This window comes from Amblyraja radiata, chromosome 17 (assembly GCF_010909765.2).
Source record: "Amblyraja radiata isolate CabotCenter1 chromosome 17, sAmbRad1.1.pri, whole genome shotgun sequence".
Classification (NCBI taxonomy): Eukaryota; Metazoa; Chordata; class Chondrichthyes; order Rajiformes; family Rajidae; genus Amblyraja; species Amblyraja radiata.
Window position 1 is genome coordinate 33620060 of NC_045972.1, and position 27718 is coordinate 33647777.

General features: G+C 43.5%; 1 protein-coding gene across 2 annotated transcripts in view; it reads left to right on the forward strand.

The window, feature by feature from the left end:
• The first annotated feature begins 5844 nt into the window (after positions 1-5844).
• The window catches only part of amfr (autocrine motility factor receptor), a 45851-nt gene continuing 23977 nt past the window's right edge, over positions 5845-27718 (forward strand). For both annotated transcript variants that reach the window (XM_033036067.1, XM_033036068.1), the window contains exons 1-4: positions 5845-6429; positions 22606-22698; positions 23583-23747; positions 27549-27701. In XM_033036067.1, the coding sequence (XP_032891958.1) occupies positions 6037-6429; positions 22606-22698; positions 23583-23747; positions 27549-27701 (804 nt within the window). In that variant the 5' untranslated portion in view covers positions 5845-6036. The remainder of the gene's footprint in view (positions 6430-22605; positions 22699-23582; positions 23748-27548; positions 27702-27718) is intronic.

Genomic DNA, 27718 nt, shown 5'->3' on the forward strand with positions numbered 1-27718 from the left:
TGATGGCAGAGAAGTACCACTCGAAGAACGGTGTTTCAAGTTAAAGAACCGCTCGTGTGGAGTAGTATTGGTAGCAGTTGACAGTAGAGATCTGATGGAGTGTGTAAATAAGCAGACTGTACAATCTGGTGTTCAAGATCATCTTTAATCAGTACCCATAATGTAGCGGTACAGTAGGTTGTTAGTTGTTAGTTCATCGTTACCGCTTCCAAGACTGACCAGTATAGGAAGTGGGTGTTAGTATGAATCATACAGTAAGGTGGGGTTAGTGATGCTATTTCTACTATGATTGGTTCACATGCAATAACCAATCTACATCCTTCCCCATAAAGAGCGAATATAGTTAAACACACATGCAGCTAGAATTCAAACATACTCGCCATATCTGTCAGGCGGTCTACTAATACGGCCCGAACGCGCACGGACCAACCTCTCTCCCTCTTCGCCAGAGATGTTAGAGGGAGGCGGTGAACCCGGAAGTGAGAAAGGTGCAGGGGACACTCGTGGTGACCAACAGGGAGAGCATGCGGGAGAGGTAGTGTTGTTGTTAGTCATAGCCACCGGACGTGGTGGAGTGAGGGACATGCTGGAACTAGTGGTGGCCATGGCAGCAGATGGCTGGAACAGTAGAGGTGGAGCAAAAGGATCGGCTGGTGGGGACGTGGTTCCTTCACAGCCAGCAAGTGTTGGCGACGGTACAAGGCACCATCGATGTCAACAAGGTAGGATCGGGGTTCTTTTGACGGGCCAACAACGCAACCTAGACGGGAATGTCCCATAGTAGTTTGCAAACGGACGACTTGGCCCGGCAGTAGTGGTTTAAGTGGTTTGCTGGACTTGTCACGTGATCGTTTCTGGATGTTGTGTTTCTCCTGGATGCGCTTCTGGATCGTGGCTGGCTTCAGCACCTGTAGCACCAGCTTCTGCTGAGCGATTGGTATCGGTGGTCTCGTTGTTCTGGACATCAGGCGTTGGGTTGGTGAGCCTAGGACCCCGTCTCGAGCGATGTTTCTGAGGTTTAAAAGGTCGAGGTACACATCCGACTTGGCTAGGTGGGCACGTTCCATCAGCTGTTTCGCGCTTCTGATGGCTCGTTCAACGAGCCCGTTACATTGTGGATACTCGGGGCTGCTCATGACATGGTGTAAATTCCATCGGTTGGCAAAGTATTTGAACGCATAGCTGGTAAATTGTCTTCCGTTGTCGGTTTGCAAGCGGACAGGTGCGCCGAATGTGGAGAAGTGTCTCTATAGCTTTTGAATTACCATTTCTGATGTGATAGCGGGCAGTAAATCAAGTTCGAACCAGTTAGAGTAGGATTCGACCAGGACTAGATAATGTTCATCGTGCCAGCGATGTCCAGGGCAGTGCTGGTGGAGGTTGTTGTAGCAGGGGCTGTCTCTGTTGGTGTGGCACCAGGCTGTTGCAGATGGGGCAGGAGGCTGTCCTGTCCCGTATGTACTTGGCCACTCCAGGCCAGTAAAACATATTCTTTGCGTGGGCCAGCGTGGCATCGGTGCCTGGGTGGCCGCTGTGTGACTCTTTGTAGTATTCGTCACGTAAGGATGAAGGGATCACGACTTTGTGGCCCTTAACTACGACACCGTCCTGTATTACCAGTTCATCACGGACTAAAGAACGGCTGCACCTCCAGTGGTGTGCAGGATTGCCTGTCTGGCCAGCCCCTTTTAATTATGGATGAGAGTCGCTGGAGAGTGGCATCAGCGGCTGTGTGGGCAGAGTCGAGCTGGTCTTGAGATTCTGGTAAGATGCTGGATCTCACTTCTGACACCATGTAAATAAGCAGACTGTACAATCTGGTGTTCAAGATCATCTTTAATCAGTACCCATAATGTAGCGGTACAGCAGGTTGTTAGTTGTTAGTTCATCGTTACTGCTTCCAAGACTGACCAGTATAGGAAGTGGGTGTTAGTATGAATCATACAGTAAGGTGGAGTTAGTGATGTTATTTCTACTATGATTGGTTCACATGCAATAACCAATCTACAGAGTGCAATGCATCTGGTAGAACACATTCCCACTGCTGATCTGATATGTCATTTGACTTTAAAGCCAGCTTCACTGCTTTCCAAATGATTCCGTTATAACTCTCAACCTGATCATCATGCTATCCGTCGCTTCCCGAGGCCCCTATCTGTCAAGGGCCTGCAGGAGTTTATCGGGATGGTTAATATCTACCACCAATTCGTCCCGTCAGCAGCCACCATCTTGCGGCCGTTGTTCCAATGCCTGGCCGGTATGCCAGGTCTGGTCCAAGGAGGCAGAGAAGGCGTTCGAGGGGGCTAAGACTGCATTGGCCAACGCCACTATGCTGGAACATCCTACGGCGTCAGCCCAAACGGCCCTCACCGTGGACGCTTCCGACGTCGCGGTAGGCGCCGTCCTCGAGCAACGAGTATGTAGTCGCTGGGTGCTGCTGGCATTTTTCAGCAGGCAGCTGCGAGCCCCCGAAGTTAAGTATAGCGCTTTCGACCGGAAACATATTGCGCTCTACCTAGCGATCTGCCATTTCTGTTATTTCCTGGAGGGGCGTGCATTCACGGACCACAAGCCACTCACGGTCGCGTAGACCAAGGTATCCGATCCCTGGTCTGCCAGACAGCAGCGGCACCTCGCCTACATTTCCGCATTCACATCTGATATTCGGCATGTGGCGGGGAAGCTGAACGTTGTGGCTGACGCGCTGTCCCGCCCAGCACCGCCCGAAGTTTCAGCGTTAAGTCTAGGTGTGGATTATGCGGAGCTGGCCGCTGCCCAACAGACAGATGCCGGCATGGAGGTTTACAGCAATGCTGAATCAGGTCTCAAGCTGGCTAAGGTGCCCTGCAGCGCCGCCGGCGTGCGAGTCCTTTGCGATATCTCCACGGGCAAAGCCCGTCCCATTGTCCCGGTAGCTTGGAGGCGTATGATTTTCGACACTATCCACAGCCTAGTGCACCCGTCCATTTGCGCCACCTCTGCCTTGGTCGCGGCCAAGATCGTCTGGCATGGGTTGAGAAAGCAGGCCGCAGCATGGGCCCGTTCCTGCATCCCGTGCCAGAATTCCAAGGTGCAGAGACATGTGCGCCGGCCGGTGCAGGATTTCGCTGTCCCGGACGGCAGGTTCCTGCACATCCATGTTGACCTGGTGGGTCCCTTGCCGTGTTCGCTCGGGGCTACTCACCTACTGACTATCGCGGACAGGTTTACCAGGTGGGCGGAGGCGATACCGTTAACGGATACCTCCGCTGAGGCGTGCGCGAGGGCCATTGTCTCGAATTGGATCACTCGTTTCGGGGTTCCCTCTGATATCACTACTGATCCTGGGGCCACGTCCTCCCTGTGGAGTGGTATGGAGCAGCTGTATGGCGCGAAGCTGCACCAGACCACCGCGTATCACCCAGAGTCCAACGGTTTGGTTGAGCGTTTCTACAGGCTCAAGTCGGCGTTGAAAGCTTGGCTCACCGGCCCCAATTGGGTCGACCAGTTGCTTGGGTCCTCCTAGGCATCAGAACCACTCCTAAGGAGGACCTCCACAGCTCCTCTGCCGAGTTGGTTTACAGCTCGGTTTTGCGAGTACCTGGGGATTTCCTGCCCGTCTCCCGGGATCAGGAGATCCCGGCTTCGGCGGTGTTAGCTGACCTTCGCGAGTGGGCGCACGCTTTGGTCCCGGTTCCCACTTCCCGGCATGGTTCGGCTGCGGTGCATGTACCTACTATGTTACGGGATTGTGCTTATGTTTTCCTTTGTATGGATGCTCACCGCTCACCGCTCGCCGTTACAGCGGGTGTACGAGGGTCCGTACAGGGTGTTGAGGACTGGTGCCTCGACGTTTACGTTGGACATGGGTGGCAAGGAGTTCGTCTCTGTGAGCCACCTTAAGCCAGTGCAGGGGGGGAGGGGGGGGGCATGTAGCGGCGCCTGCAGGTATCGAACAGGTTCGGAAGCCGCGGTCACGTGACTCGGGAGGGGCTGCTTGATTTCGCGCGGTTTTGTTTTCGCGCGGCAGATCAGCACTGACCACCATTGTGGCCAGACGTGTCAAGAGATCCTGTAAACTATTTTTTGTCATTATAAATCAGTGGGCTAAGAAGCTGGGTTTGGAACAAGGGGGTATTATAGAGCATACATTATGGCTACCTGTGCCCTATTGGGTTCTTCCTGAACTGTTTATTGAGCTTGCTTTTCTTCAGGAAAAAGATAAGCGCGAGGTGACTCCAAGAATAGTGGAATATCTTAATTCAATCAGTGAGAGCACTTTGATTGTTTTTACAGATGGATCTAAAGATCCAGTTAGTGGGAGAGCTGGGTTTGGAGTGTATGTGGAGCAGCTTGGGTTGAAGATTGGCCGGCGCATTTCTGATGGAAGCTCTGTTCTCACGACTGAATTAATGGCAATTCAATGGGCTCTATGGTGGATTGAGGAAGCCAGTTTTAGTGAAGTCATTATCTGTTCTGATTCTGCAGCTGCTCTTGAAACTTTAAGAGTAGGGAAATCTAAAGCTCGTCCTGACATTCTAAATGAAATCATGAGTGTGTTTTCTAGAATTGGGTTTGCGTGTAACATCACTTTTTGCTGGGTTCCCGGGCATGCTGGGGTGAGGGGGAATGAGCAGGTGGACCTCATAGCAAAGGAGAGTTTAAGAAGAGAAATAGATATCCATGTATTATTGGGGAGAGTGGAACTGAGAGAAATAATTAAAGAGGGCTTAACAAAAGAATGGCAGAGAGGATGGGAAATGGAAGTCAGGGGTAGGCACTACTTTTCTATACAATCTGAAGTTAGGAAAATATGTTTCTGTACATCTTTGTCCCGTAGGGACTCAGTTAAACTGTGTAGATTGAGGTTGGGACACTGTGGGTTAATTTACTATTTGTGCATTGTAGGGAAACATGTTTCTGGCTTGTGCGAATGTGGGAGTAATGAGACAGTTAAGCATGTTTTCCTAGAATGTAAAAAGTACAGGGTAGAAAGAGAAGTATTGTTTGTTAGACTGACAGGACTTGGAGTTGAGGCTTTTTCTGTTTCATCTTTGTTTGGACACAGTGAGAAACATCAACTGATATCCAGGGCTGTTCTTCAATTCCTGCAAGTTACAGGACTGTATGTAAGGATTTAGTTCAAACTTTGACCTGTGGAGGGCAGTAATACGCTTAGCAGCGTCTACACTGCCGGAATCCTACAAGAAGAAGAAGCAGTAGAGCCTGTAAACTGAGGAGTGAATTTCCGAATAAAAATTATTTTAAAAATTCAGTTGTCGTTCTTGCGACCGCCAAAGTATGTTATTTAACGCATGTGTGCCATCCAGGAACAGTTCAGACAGGGAGTACTGAAACGGAATGCAGGGGCTTTGTCAATAGTTTGGTTGCTTCGTGGTCAATAAACTTATTATGAAGTTAAACTACTTGTCGTTATTTCTACAACTTCATAATATGTACTTTAGGGATGTCATCTAACCCGCCGAATTATTCCAGCGCCAAGTGTTCCTAGCGTACCAGACAACAAAATGCTGGAGTAACTCAGCGGGACAGGCAGCATCTCTGGATGGAAGGAATAGGTGACATTTCAGCTTGAGACCTGTCTTCAAACTGAGAGTCAGGGGAGAGGGAGACACAGAGATAAACTCCCACCCCTAAGTGTAAGGTGTGAAAACTAGATATGAAAGAGAAATATAAGATATAATTTCTTCAATTTTCCTCGGCGATTTATAGCAAGATTATCATATGATTACAATTACAATGACCGCAGATGAGAATAATGTCGAGACTGCTGCAGTGACCCCGGAGATTATAACCATGGCAACGTGACCTCACCCCTTTCAGGATGTTCCCTGAACTGTGCTGACGTCTCACACATTTCATTTCCGGGTGCTTTCAACAGATCACCAGCCGCCCCGCTTGTTGGCGACGTCGCCCACTGCTACTCGCCACAAACTCGGGAGGAGCAGGGGAGACAGCGGTTCGCGCCGGCGCTTCGTCACTGGCTAACGGCAGCGCCGCTGTCACCCTCAGCCGCAGTCGAGCCTCGGCCCGATCATGCCGCTGCTTTTCCTCGAACGCTTCCCTTGGCCCAGTCTGAGGTTGTACACAGCCCTCAGCGCGGTACTGCTCGCCGCCAGCCTCTTCAGCGCCTACTCTCACCTCAGCCTGCCCCCGGGCCAAGCTCCGATCTCTGTCCCTCGTTACCATCCCAACCTCGGCGCTCCCATCCCTATTGACGCCATAAGCGGCGATCCACCGGCCGCCGAAGGCAACAGCGACGGGGATACCGGAGCAGACCGCGAGCAGCGCGTCCACCCCGGCACAGGGATCTACGTTGACCATGGTGAGGCCGATTTGGGACTCTCGGGCAGACCGGAGTGGGCTCAAGACCACGGATTCGCCCTGGAAATAGCCTGGTACCTGGTATCAGACGGCTGGTGTATTTGGGTGAGTGTTTGGGTTTCTCCCTTCACCCCGCCCCCTTCCTGCCGCCGGAAATCTAAAAATCGAGAGGAGTTTCTGTCCAAGCTTCATACTTTCAAGAGGCAAAATAGTTAAGGCATTGACTTACTTCTTATTTTTCTAAATGTGCGAAATGTTGAAAGTAAAATTGCAAGTCCCCCAAAGCGTTTTTAAAATATAGGAGTTATAAGTGAATTTTCTGGTGATAATGCGATGTAGTTGAATTATCCCTAAAAACTCCGATGGTCAGATAATATTTCCTTAATTCCCGTGATTTTCTTTGTTGGAAGGAATCGAATATTCTGCAGAACTTTTATTTTGCGTTATTTTAAAATTGGATACTTAAACATTACATTATAATCTTCAAACAATTTACTGAACTGAAAGATATGTTTCACTTGGGATAAATATTTAGAACATACAAAATAACATTGTAAATTAGTCAAATAAATGTGAATCTGATTATTTGCCACTGGCATTGGATTCTTGTTGTGATGTGTTAGGAAATACATTGTATTCGTCATTATATTTAGTTGAAATGTGTGTCCAAAGTTTTAAAGCATTTTGTAAATATTTTGGAAATTTTTCTGTTAAATTCAATATATCGCAAACTTGATAAAACATGATATTTTATAATAGCCATAATGTTGTTCTGCAGTGAGTTAATCAACAGGAAATGCCCTTTAAGCTACTCATGAATCTACATGAATATGAATTGCAAACTTTTTGAACTTTGAAGATGAAATCGGAAACTTGAAACAATTTCAGCTTGGATGCACATGTTTTCATAGGCAAGATGGTGCCCAACAAATATTTATAATGTTTTAGTTAGTGGAATTTAAAGTCTTCAGACTGTTTCTACAATAGCTGTATCCAAGTCTGAGCACAAAAAAAGGTTCCAATTTTTCCCATCCTACTTAAATATTGCCATTTTGTGAATATTATATTTGTCCAAAGTGCTCGGTCTATCTAAACCTAGGCAAGGAAAGCAGGTCAAAGGACTTGGATCACAATTGGATTTAACTGTCATATACCCATACCCATGTATATTAACACTCAGTAGAGATTCATGTGGTCAGAAGTCTCATTTGCTTTTTTATTCTTGCCTTAACCTTCGTGTTTGTATGCAAATGTTAATGCTTTTGCCATATATTCATGCCCACGTATGTTTACACTAGTTATAGAGTCGCTGAATAGTGGTCAGAAGCCTTCCATGTTTTCTCCCCCCCCCCCCCCCCCCCATGAAAATTTTAATGCTTCCCTACTCAAGGTTTATTTTTATGTTTATGCAAACTTTTTCCCATTGCGTAATTTTGTAAAGCTAACTACTTTCAAAATGATATTTTGGTGATGAGTTAGAAGGGGTAGAGATTGTTGGACGTTTTGTACAATAAACAGAAGATTGATAGTTATGCTCAATTAATAAAAGAAAATGGAGCCACATAATGGCAATCTAAATGTCAGGAGGTGCTTTTTGTCTGACAGTATAATCTGAAACATCACCCATTCCTTCTCTCCAGAGATGCTGCCTGTCCCGCTGAGTTACTCCAGTATTTTGTGTCTACAGTATAACATTGGTGGTTGTTGTTTTGACTTTCACATGCAAGATAAAGCCTTCTCACTTCTGTACAGTTTATGGATTATCTAGAAATCTGTGTATATAAACTATCAAAGAGCTCTCATAAAGAACAGCCATAAATTTAAATATTCATTGTACAAGATGTAAAAGTGAATTTATGAGACAATACAAATAGTAAGAGCATACAAAAGAAACCATTTGGACAAGTGCTGTCATGATAAGATAAATTTCCATTGAATGTACTAGATTGTCAATTAAATGTATACAGTTACTTTAGCTAGATTGGAAATTGGTTTAAAAAAAAATGCTCGAAAGACAAATATTTAAATAAATATTTCAGTATAATGTATGTTTATTGAAAATTATAACACTTCTTTGGGAGAAATAATTCGGCCTAGAGAGAAAGTATAGAGTTGGATTAAGAGGTTTATAATGTTGCCGGATGTCTGGGGGCTGGAAGAATTTTAGTAACAAACAAAGAGATGTCAGTAATTGCCAGAGAAAATATAAGAAATAAAATTGGGCAAGAAAGGAATGTGTCTTATTTCTCAGAGGAAATGTAATCTAGGTCCCATTGGATTCTGAAGAAATTAGATTTCAGAATGAGGAAGTACAACAACATTTTTTTGTCTCAACAACATTTTAGAAAATGGGAATAAAGTCTGTAATGGAGCAACGACAAGGTACCAAACGTTAAGGTATTGCAAGTGATTGATCCCTCCAACTTGATATTAACTTTAGAGTTCTTAAAACATATGGCGACAGCTTCTGAAAGTATTATTTGTGATCTTCCAACATAGTCTGCATGAGTTGTCATGCTATTCCAGAAAATTGAAAGAAATGGAGACCTATGTATCGATTAATAATAGATTTTTCAATGGTGATAATTAAATTGCTTGTTAAATCTGTGGATGCTTAACAAATATTTAAGGCTGAGATGAAAGAACATTCGAGGCACGGGGAATTGAAGGATACAATTCTTCGGCTATAAAGTGGAAGTGAGGGTTTGAATGGAGCAGGCTTGAGGGTTTTGCGTTACTCTTGTTCCTAGATTTAAGTTTTGCTTTGAGATGAAGTTGTTTGAAAAGATGTGGTGTGGTTAATGTTTTTGGATGGTCAATAGACAATAGGTGCAGGAGTAGGTGCTTTTGTTTTGATACCAGATACTGATGGTCAGTTTCTGGATCACTTATTTGCAACTGGTAATTTTTTGAATAGGAGGGAATATTTTATGCTCACTTTGAGCAGAGGGTCAATAGAGGAACATCACCTGCCCTTTAGTCTCAGAGGCGCCTATATCAATGATCACTGTGGCAGTTGCAAGATCGGCCTTCCTGAGAGGGAATCTGTGGAATCCTACAATACATGAAACATGAAATTAAAGTGACAAGTTGAAAGCCCAGGATTGGGGATGTGCAAAGATTGGGGAGGGGGAGTGGGGGGGACAGTCTACCCCATGACAGGAGGAGGGATTGTACAGTTTGGTAGCCACAGGGGAAAAGGGCTCTCGTGGCGTTCTGTGCTGAATGTTGGTGGAACCAGTCTGTTGCTGAAGGTGCTCCTCAGGGTTGATCAGTGTGTCATGGAGGGGGTGAGCGGTATTGTCCAAGATGCTCTGCAGTTTGAGGAGTATCATCACCTCCAACACCATCTCCAGTGAATCCAACCTCACCCCCAGGATGGAGCCAGTCTTTCTGATGAGCTTGTTCATTCTGTTGGTGTCTGTGGCCGTCGCCAATTTTATGATGATCACTATTATCCTAGTGCCAAAGAAAACTAAGGTGGCATGCTGTAACTATTGTCCGATGGCTCTAACATTCACTATCATGAAAGTGCGTGGAGAGACTGGTAATGGTGCAAATTAACTCCAGCCTCCCAGACACTTGATCCACTGCAGTTTGTCTCTCGTCACAATATGTTCCAGCGGATGCCATCTCACGAGCCAAGGCTCGCCTTTGGAACACCTACACAACAAGGACACCTATAACCTCATCCAAAATGATCTCCAAATTCCTGGACATTGGAGCCCGCACTGCCATCTGCCATTGGTTCCTCAACATTCTGATCCATAGACCCATTCAGTGAGGATAGGGGACAACACATCGTCCACAATAATTCCTAATACCAGTACCCTGCAAGGATACGTTTTCAGTCCCTTATGATATTCCCTGGACACTCGCAACTGTGTGGACAAATTAAACTCTAACTGCATCTACAAGTTTGCAGACGATACCTCTGTGATGGACTGGATGACAACGACAAGGCTGAGTCCAGAAAATAATGGAGAACCTAGTAACATAATGTCAGGCTAGTGATCTCTCCCTTAATGTTAGCAAGATGAAGGAGCTAGTTATCTACTTCATGAAGAGTGGTGGAGTAAGTACATGCCCCAATTAGCATCAATGCTACTGCAGTGGAATTGATTGAGAACTTTAAATTCCTTGGCTGTGGCTTCAACTGCATTGAAGCCACAGCCAATAAGGAATACTGACATTTCTACTTCCTCAGGTGACTGAAGGAAATGTGGCATGTCTCCAATGACTCTTACAACCTTTTACTATTGCCCCATAGAAAGCATATTGTTGGGTTGCATCACAGCTTTATTTGGTAACAGCTCTGCCCCAGATCATAAGAAATTGCAGATTTGTGGATGTAGCCTAGTTCATCATGCAGAGTATGTCCACCAGATACTTCCTGGTGCTTCGGAAAAGCAGCCAACATTATCAAAGACCTTTCCACCTCTGTCAAGCCCAGAAGATACAGAAGCTTGAAAGCGCGCACCACCAAATTCCCCTCTGAATAGTTCTTCCATAAGATAGGGTACATTCAGATTCTCCTCTACCTCAGATACACACAAAAAGCTGGAGTAACTCAGCGGAACAGGCAGCATCACTGGAGAGAAGGAATGGGTGACGTTTCAGGTCGAGACCCTTTCTTCAGAAACGTAGCAGGTCAGGCAGCATTTGTGTAAATAGAAACAGTTAACATTTTCAGGTCAAAGATGCTTTGTCAGAACTCAAATGGAGCAAAATTTAGTTAGTTTAAAATTATAGAGAAGGCTATGGAAGCAATGGAGTAATAAAATAAATATATTTAATCGAGTTGCTCAGTGGGTAAATAGTAATGGCAATAGATAGTGATAATGTAGACAACATCTTGCAAAATATAGGACATGCCCGCTAAGAGGGATTGAAAAGCTGAATCAATTCCCAGATGGATGGTTTGCAGCAGAAGTGACAGTTCTACAGTCTCTTACTCAGATTGTAAACTATATCTTTCCCTTTTTCCCCTTCCACCCATATCCCACTTTCCAGCTTTACATTTCACTCTTCTATTTTCCTTATCTGATGCCTTTGTCTCCTTCTCAAGCCTAGCCGTTGTCACTCGCCAATGAAACATCCGCACACACCACCGGGCACCTGTATCCACATTACTTGCCAGGCTTCGTTGAACCCCCACCTTTCTTTTCCAGCTTTCTTCCCCCTACTCCAGTCAGTCTGAAATGTTCCGACCCAAAATGTTGTTTGACCATTGCTTCAACAGATCCTTCCTGACCTGTGGGTTTCCTCCAGTACTTTGTTGGTATTATTTGCTCAAGATCCTGGGATTATTTTCTCACCAATGCTGAATTACCTGATTTTACTCAGATTGGTAGAAAACTAGGCAGACTTCAATTCCTCAGGGGTTTTTTTAAAATCTCTTCCTTTTACCCACCACTGCCAATTTGAGTTTTGCAAGTGGAATGGGTAATTTGGATGAGATACAAGAGGGTGCATTGTCTAGAAAGAGTTACAACTATTTTTAATTCCATTGAGACATGTCAACAAAAACACAGTGCAAAAAAATAAAATAAAAATCTTCTGAAGTTTGTTTTGATTATCTGTACACTAGGGAGTATTTCACACAAAATAAACTGAGGTGGCATTTACTGCATGGTGCATAATTGATTTTTTAAAATACACTCACATGTCTGATTTATTTTGCATAACACTGCAATCCCTGAGGTATGCCCCACGTACACTGAGGCCAACTGAAAAGCATTTGGAAAGTTTGTATGAGTCACTGTTGATCTTAAAAGAGGCAAATTAATTATTTTTAGTATATGAGCATGAGTTTTACGCTGCTTGTCATGTTGATATTCTGTCAATTTGTCCACAGCAATCCATTGAGAATGCCAAAAGACTATTCCCAAAGTTTATATCCAATTGATGCACCGTGTGGCTAAACAATGTTCTAGTTGCAGTGCTGAAGAAAGCAATTATTAGTTTGGGCCTGAAGTGGGTTACTACCTTTTGATGATTGCTCCTGACCTTGAGAAGCTTCTGATGATAATTGTCTAAATGCAACAGGTTTAGCTGTCTCTGCAGCTGATCAAGTCACAGGTTTTATCTTGTGAGCATTCTGTTCTTGGCTTGGAATTTCAAGTACTGATGGTTTGGCGGTTTGATTAAACTTGGTCCGCCAAAGCCTACTGAATCTCCTGGTTGCTGACCATTTTAAACCCCCTTCTTATTCCCATACTGACCTTTCTGTTCTGAGCCGCCTCCATTGTCAGAGTGAGGCCATACATAAACTTGGGGACAACACCTCGTATTCTGCTTCAGTATCTTACAACCCAACGGTATGAAAGTTGAATTCTCCAGTTTTAGGTAATTTCTAACCTAGTTTTCAGACTGATCCACCAATACTTTTTTGTACAATATTCCAGCATCCCCAATGTCCTGTAATTTTAATTTTATAGGTTCATATTGACAGCTTTTGGCACACAGCACTGTTCCTGACGTACCTCAACATTGAACTAGGGTTTTCCTTTTGTTCTGATTAGTTGTGTCAGAATCGGGCATATAGTGGTTTATGAAGTTACACTGTGTAATTCTGTTGCTGTTCATGGCCGATAGTGGATCCCAGCTGTTATCTTCCCATTCCAATTCTGACCTTTCATTCCTGGTCCTCCATTGCCAGAATTAGACCTCGAGCAAACTGGAGGAGCACCCCCTTGTATTCCGCTTGGGTAGCTTACAACCTAACTAATTTTAGGTAGCTAACCTACAAACAAACCACCCCCTCTCAACCACTACCCCCACCCCATCGCTTTTCTGTACCTACTTGGACTTATCCCCCCATCCTGCAAGCTGCAAACGCAAATCTCGTTGCACTTATGTGCAATGACAATAAAATACATTATTATTATTATCATCCTCCCCTTCCACCTAGTCTTCGTCTGGTTCACAATTTAAGTGGGCGGCGCGACTTTCGTCAGCAGCGGCCTCTGCAGTCCGTCTGCGTTTTTATTATTTTATGTCTATGTTTTTATGTAGTTTTTGTTATTTTTTGTTGGGGTATGTGTGTGGGGGGGGGGGGTGGGGGTGGTGTGGGGGGGGAGGGGGTAACTTTTAAATCTCTCCCTGCACGGGAGACCCGACCTTTTCTTTGTCGGGTCTCCGTTGTCGTTGGGGCTGCAACGAGGAGCGGCCTCCAACAGGAAGACCGGGGGCTGTGGTGCCGACTACTCACCTCACCGTCGCGGAGCTGGCCGAGTCCAGAGCGGGTGGAGCTGTGGTGGACGCTGCTGCGGCCCGACCTCCGGAGATTCGGTGGCTGCAACTGCGGGTTTGGCGGACGGCGGCACCGGGAGCCCGCGGGTCCCTGGAGGGAGACCGCTTTTCGGGGCTTCCGCAACGGAGACTTCTCCCGCCCGAGTTGCTGGGTTGAAGAGCTCCTGGAGCGGGGCCTTACAGCACCGCCCCGCGCGGCTTGGAATGGCCGCGGGACTGCGAGCGCACGCCGGGGGCTCTAACATCTAGAACCCGGTGCGCGACCTTGCATCACCCGGCGTGGCTTTAATGGCCGCGGGACAATTCGCCATCGCCCGCTGGGGGCTTTGACTTTGACTCTGACATCGGGGGGGAGAGTGCAGTGGAGAGATAAGTTTTTTTGGCCTTCCATCACAGCAATGTGATGGATGTTTATGTAAATTATGTTGTGTCTTGGGTCTATTTGTTTGTAATGTATGGCTGCAGAAACGACATTTCGTTTGGACCTCAAGGGGTCCAAATGACAATAAATTGAATTGTATTGTATTGTATTGTAATTTGCACTTCTAACCTCGCACCTGCTATCTTTTCATCTGTCCTTTGTCCAACCATCTGCCTATCAAACCTCCTGCATCCCCAGCCCACCCTTATCCACATACCACTTGCCAGGCTTTGTCTTGCCCCTCCGCTCTTCCAGCTTTCCTTTCTTCCCCATCACAATCACTCTGAAGAAGGGCCCAGACCTTGGGCTGCCAACACTTTGAAAATACTAGCAGCTAGAAAACTATCACTTTAAGTATTTATTAATTGCAATATGTCAAGGGTGGAAATAGGCACAAAATGCTGGAGTGACTCAGTGGGACAGGCAGCATATCTGGAGAGAAGGAATGGATGACTTTTCGGGTCGAGACCCTTCTTCAGACTGAAAGTCACGGGGTGTAGACGATAATGTAGAGACATAGAACAAATGAATGAAAATGTGCAAAAAAGTAACAATGATAAAGGAAACAGGCCTTTATTGTTAGCTGTTTGCAAGATGAGAAAACGTGGTCTGAGAGCAGGAGGAATCACAGAGGGGGAGCAGCGAGAGAGGATGCTGCTGAACACTCGTTGGAGGGAGGAGGAGAACTTCTTCAAAGTAGACATACCTTGAGATTTAGCAGTGGAGCAGATAAAATGTGTAAGAAGGAACAGCAGATGCTGTTTTAAACCGAAGATAGACACAATGCTGGAGTAACTCAAGCAGCATCTCTCGAGTACAGGAAATGACTAGAGCTATCTTAAAGATTTCATGTCGTACTGTTTTGTTTACCTTCATCACTTCTACAGTGAATAAGGTTTGTAAAACATAAATGTAACACTTACATCTCTGTAGACAACTTAGGTGAGATAGATCCCTTGAATTTCTTTTGGTGAATACATTATCTGCTTTATCGTTTCTCTTTGAATTAGTTATCACATGTCTGCGTATCACAGTTGGCGAAGCTGATATAAATAAATGGAGCCATTCAATATCAAATATATGCGTGGACTGCGATAATACTACATGCTGTTAAATAGTACCTTACTGAGACATGTCACAGGAGTGTTGCAAAAGAGAATTTCACAGAGGTGCAATGAGAGGGAAGGCCAAATGACTCAATACTTGATCAGAGATTGGCATTGAGAACTATCCTGAAACTAAAATATCTGGTTAGAGGGATGCAGACAGGCATTGGCAATTATGCCAATGGGACAATTAAAAGCTAGGATGCTCACGATGCGAACTAGACGTGTGCTGGTACCTTATTCTATTGTAGGGGTGGAGAAGATAACTTTGGAGATAGGTAATAGGAAGGAGTGAGGCATGAACAATATGACAACCAGGAAGAGTATTTTAAAATTGAGACAATGCTTAATTGCGCTCTGCTTTGCCCAGGATTGATGGGCAAATTGGATTTTCTTCAACTTGGGTCACAGTTGCAGCGTCCGGAATGATCTCGAGTTTGTATGGGGCACAACACTGGGAGGATATGTACATGTTGGAAAGGTCAAATCTAAAAATAACTAAGTATATGGGTTTTTGCCAGCAGGCACTGAGGCAGCAAAGTAGTCAGTCAGAAGTGCAAATAATGGTTTTCAAAGCACAATTTGCGGTAGCTGTTCCAAGGGTCAAATATGAAACTATGTCATGATGTATCTGCTAATGAATCAGTTGCCAGGAAGAGGTAGGAATTTGTAACCAAGTAATAGTTTGCATGCTGGATGGCAAATTGCGTAATGAATTGATATGGATTGATTTCACAACTTTGGAAAAATGTCAACCCAGTGCAAAGGCTAAATGAAGATATTGCAAGGTAAATGGTGCACTGTGCTAAATGTGATGGAACATAACAATTTTAAAGTGGAACATTGGGTCACACACAACAGGTGAACACCAGAGGACTTAGGATAGATCAAAGTATGAATTTATGCTTAACTACTGTTGGCAGCAATTGGAGCAAGCACTGTAGAAATATGCGCAGTCTAGTTGGGGAAGTAATTTTGGGGTAATAGACTAAAATATTGGTCAGATTCCTTTCAAGACTATGTCACAATCGTCCATAATTTAATAATGGAAAGGATCTTGTATAAAAGTGAGCATGGTTTATTTAATTAGAGAGCGTGTTCAGTTATAAATGGGGTGGCAATAGCACAGTGATATGATTCCTGGATTAATAGTCTAGATGTCCAGGGCAAAGTCTTTGGGACCTAGATTCGAATCCCATGGCAGACCATAATAAATTTGAAATCCGGGATTTAAAAAATAATGATGATTCTGAAAACAAGTTAATTAGTCCATTATAAAAGATGAGGTTTCTGAGTACCCCACATCCGCACACGATAAAATAGGTTTTGTGAAAGGAAGATGTTGCCTGACAAACCTGCTGGAACTTTTTGAGGAAGTAAATAGCAGGATAAACAAAGGAGAGTCCATGGATATGGTTTACTTGGATTTTCAGAACACCTATGATAAGCTGCCACACAGGAGGCTGCTAAAGAAGATGCGAGTCCATGGTATCACAGGGAGGATACTAGCATAGATAGCAAGTTAGCTGGATAGTAGAAGGTAAAAAGTGGCAATGAAGGAGGCATTTTCTGGTTGGCTACCACTGACCAGTGGTGTTCCGCAGAGGTCCGTACTGGGACTGCTTCTCTTCACGGTGTATATCAACGATTTGGATGAAGGAATTGAAGGCTTCATAGCCACGTTTGCAGATGATACAAAGATTGGTGGAGGGGCAGGTAGTATAGATAAATCAGGGGCTCTGCAAAATGACTTGAACAGGTTGAGAGTGGGCTGGGAAGTGGCAGATCGAGTACAGCGTTGCAAAGTATGGAGTCATGCATTTTGGTAGTAGGAATAGAGGCATAGACTATTTTTTAAATGGGGAGATAATTCAGAAATAGGAGATACAAAGGGACTTGGGAGTGCTGGTGCAGGATTCCCAAAAAGTTAATTTACAAGTCGAATCGGTAGTAGGGAAGGTGAATGCAATGCTTGCATTTATTTAGAGAGGGCAAGAATACAAAAACAGGGATTTAATGGTGAGGCTTTATAAGGTATTGGTTAGACTGCATTTTGAGTATTGTGAGCAGATTTGGGCCCCACATCTGAGGGTGGACGTGATGGTATTCGAGAGGGTCCAGAGGAGGTATACGAGAATTATCTCAGGAATGATTTGGTTAACATATGATGAGCATTTGAAGGCACTGTGCCAGTACTCGCTGTAGTTTAGAAGGATGAGGGGGTACCTCATTGAAACTTACCGTATAGTGAAAGATATGGATAGAGTGAACGTGGAGAAGATGTTTCCACCAGTGGGAGAGTCTTGGACCAGAGGCAACAGCCTCAGAATAAAAGGATGTACCTTTAGAACAGAGATAAGAAATTACTTTGGTCAGAGGGTGGTGAATCTGTGGAATTCATTGCTACAGACAGTTGTGGAGGCCAAGTCAATGGATATATTTTAAAGCTGTGATTGACAGATTCTTGATTAGTAATGGTGTCAATGGTTATGGTAAGGGCAGGAGAATGGGATTGAGAAGGAAAAATAGATCTGCCATGAATCTAACTACACCACAGTTCAGGCATCCTCAGCCCCCTATTGTACTCCCTGTACACACATGACTGTGTGGCTAGGTTCAGCTCCAACTCAATAATTAAGTTTGCTGATGACACTGTGGTGGTGGGCCTGATCTCAGACAACGATGAGAAGGCCTACCGGGAGGAGGTGGCTGATCTAGCACTCTGGTGCCAGGACAACAGCCTCCTCTTGAACATCAAAAAAACTAAGGAGCTGATCGTGGACTTTAGGAGGGCACATCATCCAAGGACGTACACACCATTGAGGATAAATGGGGATACTGTGGATAGGGTGAGCTGTTTTAAATATCTGGGAGTCCACATCTCTGAGGATATGACATGGACATCACACGCCGCAGCACTCGTGAGTAAGGCAAGGCAGCGCCTTTACCACCTCAGGCAATTGAGGAAATTCAGATTGTCTCAGAGGATCCTCCAGTGCTTCTACTCAGCGGCTGTGGAAAGCATCTTGTCCGGAAATATTACCATCTGGTTTGAGAATTGCTCTGCCCAGGACAAGAAGGCTCTGCAGAGAGTAGTGCGTTCGGCCGAACGCACTATGGGAACTTCACTCGCCCCCCCCTGCAGGAACTATACATCAGAAGGTGCAACTCCAGAGCCAATAAAATCATGGGAGACCCCTTCCACCCATACAACGGACTGTTCCAGCTGCTACGGTTAGGCAAACGCCTCCGTTGCCATGCTGTGAGAACGGAGAGGTTGAGAAGGAGTTTCTTCCCAGAGGCCATTCGGACTGTAAACTCCTACCTCACCAGGGACTAACTTTACTGATACAGCCACTTCCCATCAGCTGCCAGCAATGAGGGATAGACTTGGTTATCCCTCAGTACAATAACATCGTTCTTGGCTATCTTTCTTCGCTAATCAATCAATCAATCAATCAAGCACTTTATTCATCCCCGAGGGGCAATTTAAAAGGGCGCATTACAGTAGCTTTTTAAAAAAGAAAGGGACACAATCAACGAAGAGACAAACATTCAAAGCTACTCTCTGCACCAACCGGTCGACCGCACGAGCAGTGACCCGGCAAGGATTGGGTTGTCAGCAGCGATACAATAATAAAGAACACACAAAATGTAACACAAACATCCACCACAGCATTCATCACTGTGGTGGAAGGCACAAACATTTGCCCAGTCCTCCTCCATTTCCCCCCCGTGGACAGGACCAGAGTCCAGAGTCAGTCCAGGATCTGCTCTTCCTCACCGGAGACCGCGGCTTTAGATTGATAACCTCCCAACTTCGGCTTCCAAGACACATGTAAATTTTCGTGCCTTATTTTTGGGTGAAAAATAGCGTCTTCATTGCCGTGCAATACGGTATAGCACCAAGAAATTTACTTACCACATCATTTGTACACGAACTCCATTCTTCTCTCTTTGTTTCTTAAGGTAATGGCAATCCATGTTTGAAAAACCCGCCAAGAAACATGCGCTGTGCATGCGCAGTACTGCAATGGCAGAATTTCAACTGCCTTCAGTCCCCTAGAAATTGACGGCTTGAAGCAGTGTCGACGGCACGTCATCTGCACAGACCTTCGCGTGTTACATGGACTGCGGATGAAAGGCACGGAGAATTATGCCTACCTAAGGGATCGATCTCTTAGGTAGGCATTATTCTCCCATGCCTTTACTATTTATATTTAATAATTACCATTTTATTCCTTTAGTCAGGATAGGCAGTGCCTACCTTGGCTACCCTGACTGCACGTGCCTGGTGTGGTCGATCGATGGAGCTCGAGGTTTTCCAGGCGAGTGCCCTCGAGCTTGAAGATCAGACACTCTTCTGAACTCGCGGATTAGGTCGCCGCTGTGGGACAGCCCCTTTATTCTTTGCCTTTTGCATGCAGCTGGCAGATGAGTGTTAAAAATTACCCCAAATTGTTCAGCTATTTGCATTAATAGTGTTTGTATGCAGAATCCTATCTTCTGCTGTGCCTCAGTTGTCCATGGAAGATCTGTTTTTGGAGGCGGTGTTCTTAATTTTCAGTCATACGAAGGTGTCTTTTTAATAATCTGAAGAAGGGTCCCGACCCAAAACGTCACACATTCTTTCTCTAAAGGGATGCTGCTTGTCCTGCTACGTTACTCCAGCATTCTGTGTCTATCTTTGGTTTCAACCAGCATCTGCAGTTTTTTCCTACACATTTGTAATTGTTATGCTGCTTGTGCAGATTCTTTCCATGGAGTTGGCATTGGTTACTCCATGATGATCATTTTGCTGGGTTTTTCTAATGCCTGGGGACTTATGGACTTTTCTCAGACCTGGCCTGACTTTATTAATCCTGGAGGCCTAAACTAAGATTTTTTTTCTGTAGAAGGGTCTCGACCTGAAATGTCACCCATTCACTCTCTCCAGAGATGCTGCCTGTCCCACTGAGTTACTCCAGGATTTTGTGTCTATCTTCGGTTTAAACCAGCATCTGCAGTTCCTTCCTAAACATCTTTCACTTGCGTTTCTTGCAGGTGGTTGGCTCAACAACGTTGGAATAGATTGGAAATAAATTTGTCTTTGAAAATCAGATGCTTCAGTAGCTATGATGTGAGGATCATAGTTTCAGGGCATTATGGTGTACAAATGACTAAGGAATACTTTCACAAGTAAACTCTCTAGTTCCTTGAAGTTCTGTTTTGTTCATTGATTCATTTCAATGATACTTTATTGTCACTTGTATCTAGGTACCCTGTACAATGAAATTCTTTGTTTTTGCATACAATCCGGTAATATACACCAGACCTCACCTCGGCAGTACACAAAGAGTTGTCACATTACTGGTGCTGACAAAGTTACAAAAGTCAATCCAACAGTCTTCTTGCAGCGGCGAACAAAGTCTCCCGTCCCCCTCCCCCACCGCATCTTGGGAGTCTTCAGCCGCATCTCTGCAGACTTGTATTGCATATTGTGATTTTGTGCTATGAGAAAGCTTTGAAATTCCTTGAATTTGAATGAAGCAACTCGATCACTATATTTTGCAACTGTTATTTTGAAGTCACGCTTTTTGAGTTTAAGGCACCATTTCAGACTAGCCCGATTACATACTGAATATTAATTTTCTGCTGCTGACATTGCTACTGTAAAAGCTAGACCAAGCATAAACAGGTCGACTGCTTCACTGAACACATGAGTTTTGTCCACCAAGGTGTGCTGGATCCCCCAGTTGCTAACTATTTTAACACCCCTTCCCATTCCAATATTGATATTTCTGTCCTGGCAGAGGGAGGCTAAACAAACAGGAGGGGGAGGGAGTGCTGGGGGAGGCAGGGGAAGCGGAATTTGATTATTTTTTTTAGTCCTGGCAGCAAATGCATACTTTTTTTTTAAAGTTAAAAAAAGAGGGAGGATGAAGAGGAGGGGGAGGGAGTGCTGGGGGATATGGGGAAATGAGCCGCCCCAGCGTAGTTGGGGGCTATTCCACCATGAGTGGTGGAATATTGCGTTGAGGGAACGGATTGCATTGGGGGAACGGGTGAGTGGTGGAATATTGCGTTGGGGAATGGGTTGCGTTGGGGGACCAGGCCTCCCATGTGACAGGGACCCAACGGGTCCCACTTGGTCAAGTATAAATTACTAAAACTCTCATGTTTGTTTGTATGTATAAATGCGTGCGTGTAAGTGATATTCCAAAACCCCACCAAAACAGTACATGATAGCGCTACCATTTTTGGCCCAATTTACTCACCATTGTCCTGAGATGAAAAAGAAATACGTTTTGTTCGGATTTATGGTATATTTTATGTTATTGACATTTTAAACTTTAGAAAAATCACTTTTCAAAGAACTTTTCTACTTGCCCTGCCCGTCTGCAGCATTCAATGTCACAATGGGATCCCGAATCTCATTTACATAAAAATTTGCGATTTTGGATGGGGGGGGGGGGGGGGGGGTGGGAAGAGGAAGAGGTGGGGGTAGTGGGGGAGGATAGAGGGAGAGGAGGGCTGTGGAGAGGTGAAGAGTGGGAGTGGGGGAGCAGGGAGATAGAGGGAGCGTAGGGAGGGGCGAGGGTTTATGGAGGGAGGGAGTGACTGAGTGCAGGGGAAAGGGGAGGGAGGTAGATGTGAGGGTGAGAATGAGGGAGGGGAGGGGGAGAGGGGAAAGAAGAGGGTGAAGACGAGCGAGAGGGAGTGCTGGGGGATGAGAGAGAATAGAGGAGGATTGGGGTAGGAAGAGGGATGGCGAGGCGCAGTCGGGGGAGGGTTGCCGTGACACTCGTCACAACGGGAACCCCTCAACCACGCCTGCGCAGTTGGGGGCTATGGGTCAGTGGTGGAATGGTTTGTTGGGGGAGGGGGCCAAAGAGGTCCGCACTTGTTCTAGTATGAACCTAAACGTTTTTTTTTAACTACCATCCAATTTAGAAGCTAATTCCAACCTCTGATAATAATTGTCAGAAACAATGCTGCTGAACATCAATTTTATGTACATTGAGCTGGCCTTATTCTATTCTCAACTTATGATAGAATAGTTTTAGATGACCTATAACTAACTTGCATCATTCAGTTTACCCATTAGTATTTACCTTGCTAATTTGTATTAGCCTCTGGTTAAGTATAGCCTCTTATTTGTTTCATCCTTGGGTTCACTCTTATTGGCTTCATCCCTCTAATCGTCAAATGTCTGTACAATTCTAGCTACTCTGAATTTAATAGCTCCAACTTTAGCAACCCAGACTTCAACTGCCATATCTTTTTATCTTTTTCATGCTCTTTTTAATGCCTACCTCTTTGACAATATCTCATGGCTGAGCAGCATATTCTTTTGTCCCAACTTCGTTTTTTGTTTTTGGTTGAGTGACGGGATTTTGACTCTTGGATGTCTTTTGAGTCATCGTGGAGTCGTGGAAGATTTAGGACACAATAAAGTTATTATGCTCATGGTCTGTAACAGTGAACCACTTGGTGAACTCTTGTTTATTCATTCTCCAGGTGTTGGTGAACACAGCCTGTTGTTTTCTAATGTTGATTGGAAAGCTGATCCAGTATGTCGTGTTTGGAACTCTGCGGGTCAGTGAAAGACAGGTAAGGGGAAAAGCCCTTTCTCTTGATAACACCATATGTTTATGGAAATTCAAGAAGCCATGCTTCTGCCCTTGTATAACAACTGTAGGATTAAAATACCTGTTATTTTAGCATCTCACCTTCCCTCAACCCCGACCCTATTCCTTTAACTGTTGACAATTTAAAAAATGACATCTCTCTCATTGCCATATCAATTCATAAACTGTTTCTTCTCAATTTGGTAAGCTAGCTGAATGATTCCACAAGACATTGTGAAAGTAATACTTGAAGAGGAGTTCATAGCAGTTATTTTATAGTTTTGAAATACAAAATATCGATGTTCGGCTCCTTTTTGCTGTTTTAATGTCCACAATTCGTTAATTGCCAGTAACTGTAAAAGTATTAAGTAGTAGCATACTTCAAATTTTCAGATGTTGGACACCAAATGATTTTAATTTGAAGAGATGCCATGATAATAGCCAACTTGGATAAGTTGCTAGTTTCTACATGTCTCGTGTTCATGCCAAGACTTGTGCTTTTGGTGCAGATAAAGAAAGGAAGTTTTATCTTTTAATTCATATGAATTGAATTTTCACCCCAGACCCATTGCAATAACATGGGGCAGTTCTATATTCTGGATAAAATGTATTTTATAAAATGATTATGTAAGGATAACAAATGGACTCCTAAAGAGGGCATGCACAATTTGCACAGCTGGCTTTTCACTTTAAATAGGATCTATTGCACCCACCATGAAGATGCGGGATGACATTCCTGCCAACTTTGTTGGACATTATGCAATGCAATCAGGAGCTAATGGAATTTTACTGCACTTATTGCGGTGTTAATTTGATCCAATCACAGCCATTATGATTAACTTTACTGACTCTGTGTTACCTTTACAGCATCTGAAGGATAAATTTTGGAATTTCATTTTCTACAAATTTATCTTCATATTTGGTGTGCTGAATGTTCAAACAGTGGAGGAGGTGGTGATGTGGTGCCTTTGGTTTGCTGTTCTTGTCTTCCTTCACCTCATAGTCCAGCTCTGCAAAGACCGCTTTGAATATGTAAGTCATGAACTTAAATTGGAAAAATACAACTTGCACAATGTAACAAAGGTGTGTTCTGGCGATTGCTCGGCTTTGTTTACAAATCCAAAGCAATTTAAATGGAGACTGCTAATGCTAGAATCTAGAGCAAAAATCAAAATGCTGAAGGAACTCAGCAGATGAGGCAGCATCTATGGTAAGAAATGACAGACCAAGATTTGGACGAGATGTTTCTTCAGGTGCATTAGAATATGGTTGACGAGCACAACCATCTGAAGAAGTGAGCTGACATGAAATGTTGTTTGTCTAATCCCTCCATTGATGCAGCCTGGCCTGCTGATTTCCTCTTTGTCTTTTGCAATTTAAATGTGAATTATTACCACCAAATATTATTTGTAATATGTTTTTGCATTTGCTACCTTTTTTTGCCATTTGTTATTTTGTTTGGAAGAACATATTTCTGAATAAGCCAACAGCAATCTAAATTTAGTGCACCTGAATTGAGAATAATTAGTTTAAATTAAAAACGTGAAATGTTGTCTGCCTTTTATTAATTCTAACACCACCTGAGATTTAATAACCTGTGAAATTGTATCATTTAGTATCAAAATGTTTAAGAAAGAACTACAGATGCTGGAGAAATCGAAGGTAGACAAAAAATGCTGGAGAAACTCAGCGGGCGAGGCAGCATCTATGGAGTGAAGGAATAGGTGATGTTTCGGGTCGAGACCCTTCTTCATTTAGTGTCAGCTTGGATACAGTGACAGTTTGGGTAGATTCCATCTGCGCTGCTGTCTTGCCACCTTTACAGCTATGCAAATCATTGCACAATGCCATGAAAATGCCATCTCATCCTGGTAGATCTAACAGAACACAAGGAAATGCATGGGAATATAATTTGTGCAGTTTGAGGCACTCGTAAATAACAAAATCTACAATGAATAAGCATCTTTGAATAATCTCAACCAATTTTACAGAATCAGAAAATGTATGGCAGAAGGAAACCTTTTGTCGCTATGTGTGACTGGTCAATAATGTTTATCCCAACCTAATTCTGTCTACCATAATTTGATCTGTTGCCCTGGAAGTAGGTTATTTTTAAATTCCAAATTACTTTAAAATAGGATAAGGTTTTCTATGACTTCCCTTCTAGGTGTTGAATTCCAGACCTCAACCGCTTTCTGGGAGACTTAAAAAAAAATCTCATCTCATTTTGCATCTCACCCTGCTACCAATTAATCCAAATCTATCAAATAAAACCATATCAAAGCAACTGCAAATGCTGGAAATAAAAAGGAAAATATTGATGGAAAAACTTAATGGGTTAGGTCGCATTTGTGTGGAGTGAGAAAGATAAGGATTCAAATTGACAATATTTTATCAGGATGAAGGAAGAAAATGTAATTTACTGTTTCTCTTTCTATTGATGCTGCCTGATCTATTGGGTATTTAGAATATGATTTTATTTTTCTTTCCATTCACTTCATGTCCTCTCTTTGTTCCAACTAAGGCTCCTGTGAGGCAATGAGAACTGTGATACTCTTACAATTGTTCCAAAATATTCCCGCTTTAATCAGTGCCTTGTATGATAATGAAAAGCATGCAATCTCCCTTTTCTTATTGACTTGTCTATCTTGTTAAAGATCTGTGAACGTTTACTGCAAAGTGTCTCTGTTCCTTGACTTTGCTCAATTTATTGTTTATTTTGAATTCCGTTATTCCAATGATAATCTCTTACTTCTGGATTGAATTCTATTTGTCACTTCAGTCCTATTGACCAGACCTAAAAGTAGAAAGCCTGGCCATTTTGTGTATAATATGCAAACTTTTACTATAGAGACTTAAAATGTCCAAAGATAGACACAGAATGCTGGTGTAACTCCGAGTCAGGCAGCATATCTGGAGAAAGGGAATAGATGAAGTTTCAGGTCTGAATCCTTCTTCTACCTGGTTGTGTTTTAAACAGCCTGCCATGGATGGCCTTGTTCAAAATCTTGTTGAAAGCCACACAGACTTTATGAAATACACTACCTTTGTGGTTTCAACTCGTTTCCTCCTCAAATTCTATTGTTCATCTAATGCATCTTTCTCATAACTGGTTAATGAATTTAGTTTTCTAATTCCATTAATTGTCAGGTCCAAATGGAAAATCTAGGAGGGGGGGTAGCACAGACAAACAAAGGGATTTACACCACTAGTACTTCAATGTTCCACCATTACTTCTGCAGCAATTTTTCTTTTTTAATGGAAGAGTAGCTGCTATATGCTCCATGGCTGCTTTTAACAATCTGGCACATTTTTCATTTGGACCTGACGGCTTTATCCACTTCCAAAGGTGCTAAACCCTTAATGTTTGATTGTCCCATCTACAACACCATTAGCACTATTTTCAGTGTTCCTCTTTCCACACCCACGTACCATGCCTTTTTGTTAGGGTGCATGCAAAATGTTAATTATAAACCCTAAACACATCCCTCACCTTTTTTGTTCCCCAGGAGACCTCGAATTTCCCTCTTTTTCTTGGTTTTTTTTAATGTTTGAAATAAAAAAAATCCAAAGATGTTGCACTTGTCAACTTCTTTTGTGCTACCCATTGGCTTTCCTAGATTCTCACGCGCCTCCTCCATTCTCTCTTCACCCCCCAACCCCGAATGATCTTGTATGTTACACGCTGGAGATATTTTCTGAATGTAGCTCATCTATTGCATGTGATCCCTTCTAATATTTACGTAATTTAGATCTGCCATAATTACTATCGTAGTGCTTTTCCTTTTGTCAAATGTTTGTACGTTTGCTTTTCAAGTTGCCTCAGACAGTTTGGAGTGTACAGTGCTGTCCCCACAGTAATTTTTTGTTTTCCTTTTCCTTCTGTTTCCTTTAGTTCAGCCTTATAGAGCCTCATTAGATATCCTTCTGATATTTCTTACAGCTGTGATTGTCTTGAGTATTCTCAAAAATGCTCAGAATTTTCAAATCAGCCACCTACGTCCACATTACAACAAAGATTGTCTTGAACTGAAATTGCTATTTTTTTAAATTAGCTCCCTCTAATGGTTCTTAAAACTAACTCTTAAACTGTTGATGCAATTACGAAAGTATTGGATAAAATGCTTGCAATGCCAATTTGCAGATGTAGGTGGCATTGGATGTTATGGGATTTGATGTTTAATGCAGTTACATGATTTTAATTTAAAGTTTGGGATTAGCCATCTAGCGATCCCTGCATATTAACACTCCTACACACACTAGGGACAATTTATTTTACACTTACCAAGCCAATTTATGTACATACCTGTATGATCTTTAGAGTGTGGGAAGAAACCGAAGATCTCAGAGAAAAGTCATGAGGAGAACGTACAAACTCCATACAGATGGCACTCGTAGTCGGATCGAACCTGGATCTCTGGCACTAAGTGCTATAAGGCAGAAGCTCTACTGCTGCGCCACTGTGCCATGCCATTGCGATTATTCAAATACTGTTTTAAAATTGATAATCTGGTGACATTTTCACTGGACCTGTCATTTTTAGAGATTACCTATTCCATATCTTGCAACATATTAATCTAGGCAAAACATTTTTAAAATAACGGACATTTTTGCAGGTTAAGTTGATTTTTGCAATTGGTCTCGCTTTCTTTATGAAGAACCTAGCAAGGCAAAGAGATTTTTTTAAACTACATTTTAAAAATTTGATCTTTGAGGAGAGAATTGGCTGTTCCTGGAATAGCCTCATTCAAGCCCAGGTGCATTTTGCATACATTTAATTGTGTCGATTTTCTCTATATACTTTTTATAACATTGCTGTTTCTTCATTTCTAGTTATCTTTCTCACCAACTACTCCAATGAGTAGCCATGTCAGAGTGTTGGCATTGCTGGTTTCCATGTTATTGTCCTGCTGTAGTCTGGCTGTGGTTTGTGTGCTGGTTGGATATTCGCATGGAATGCATACTCTGTCTTTTATGGCAGCTGAGGTAAGATGAGAGAAATG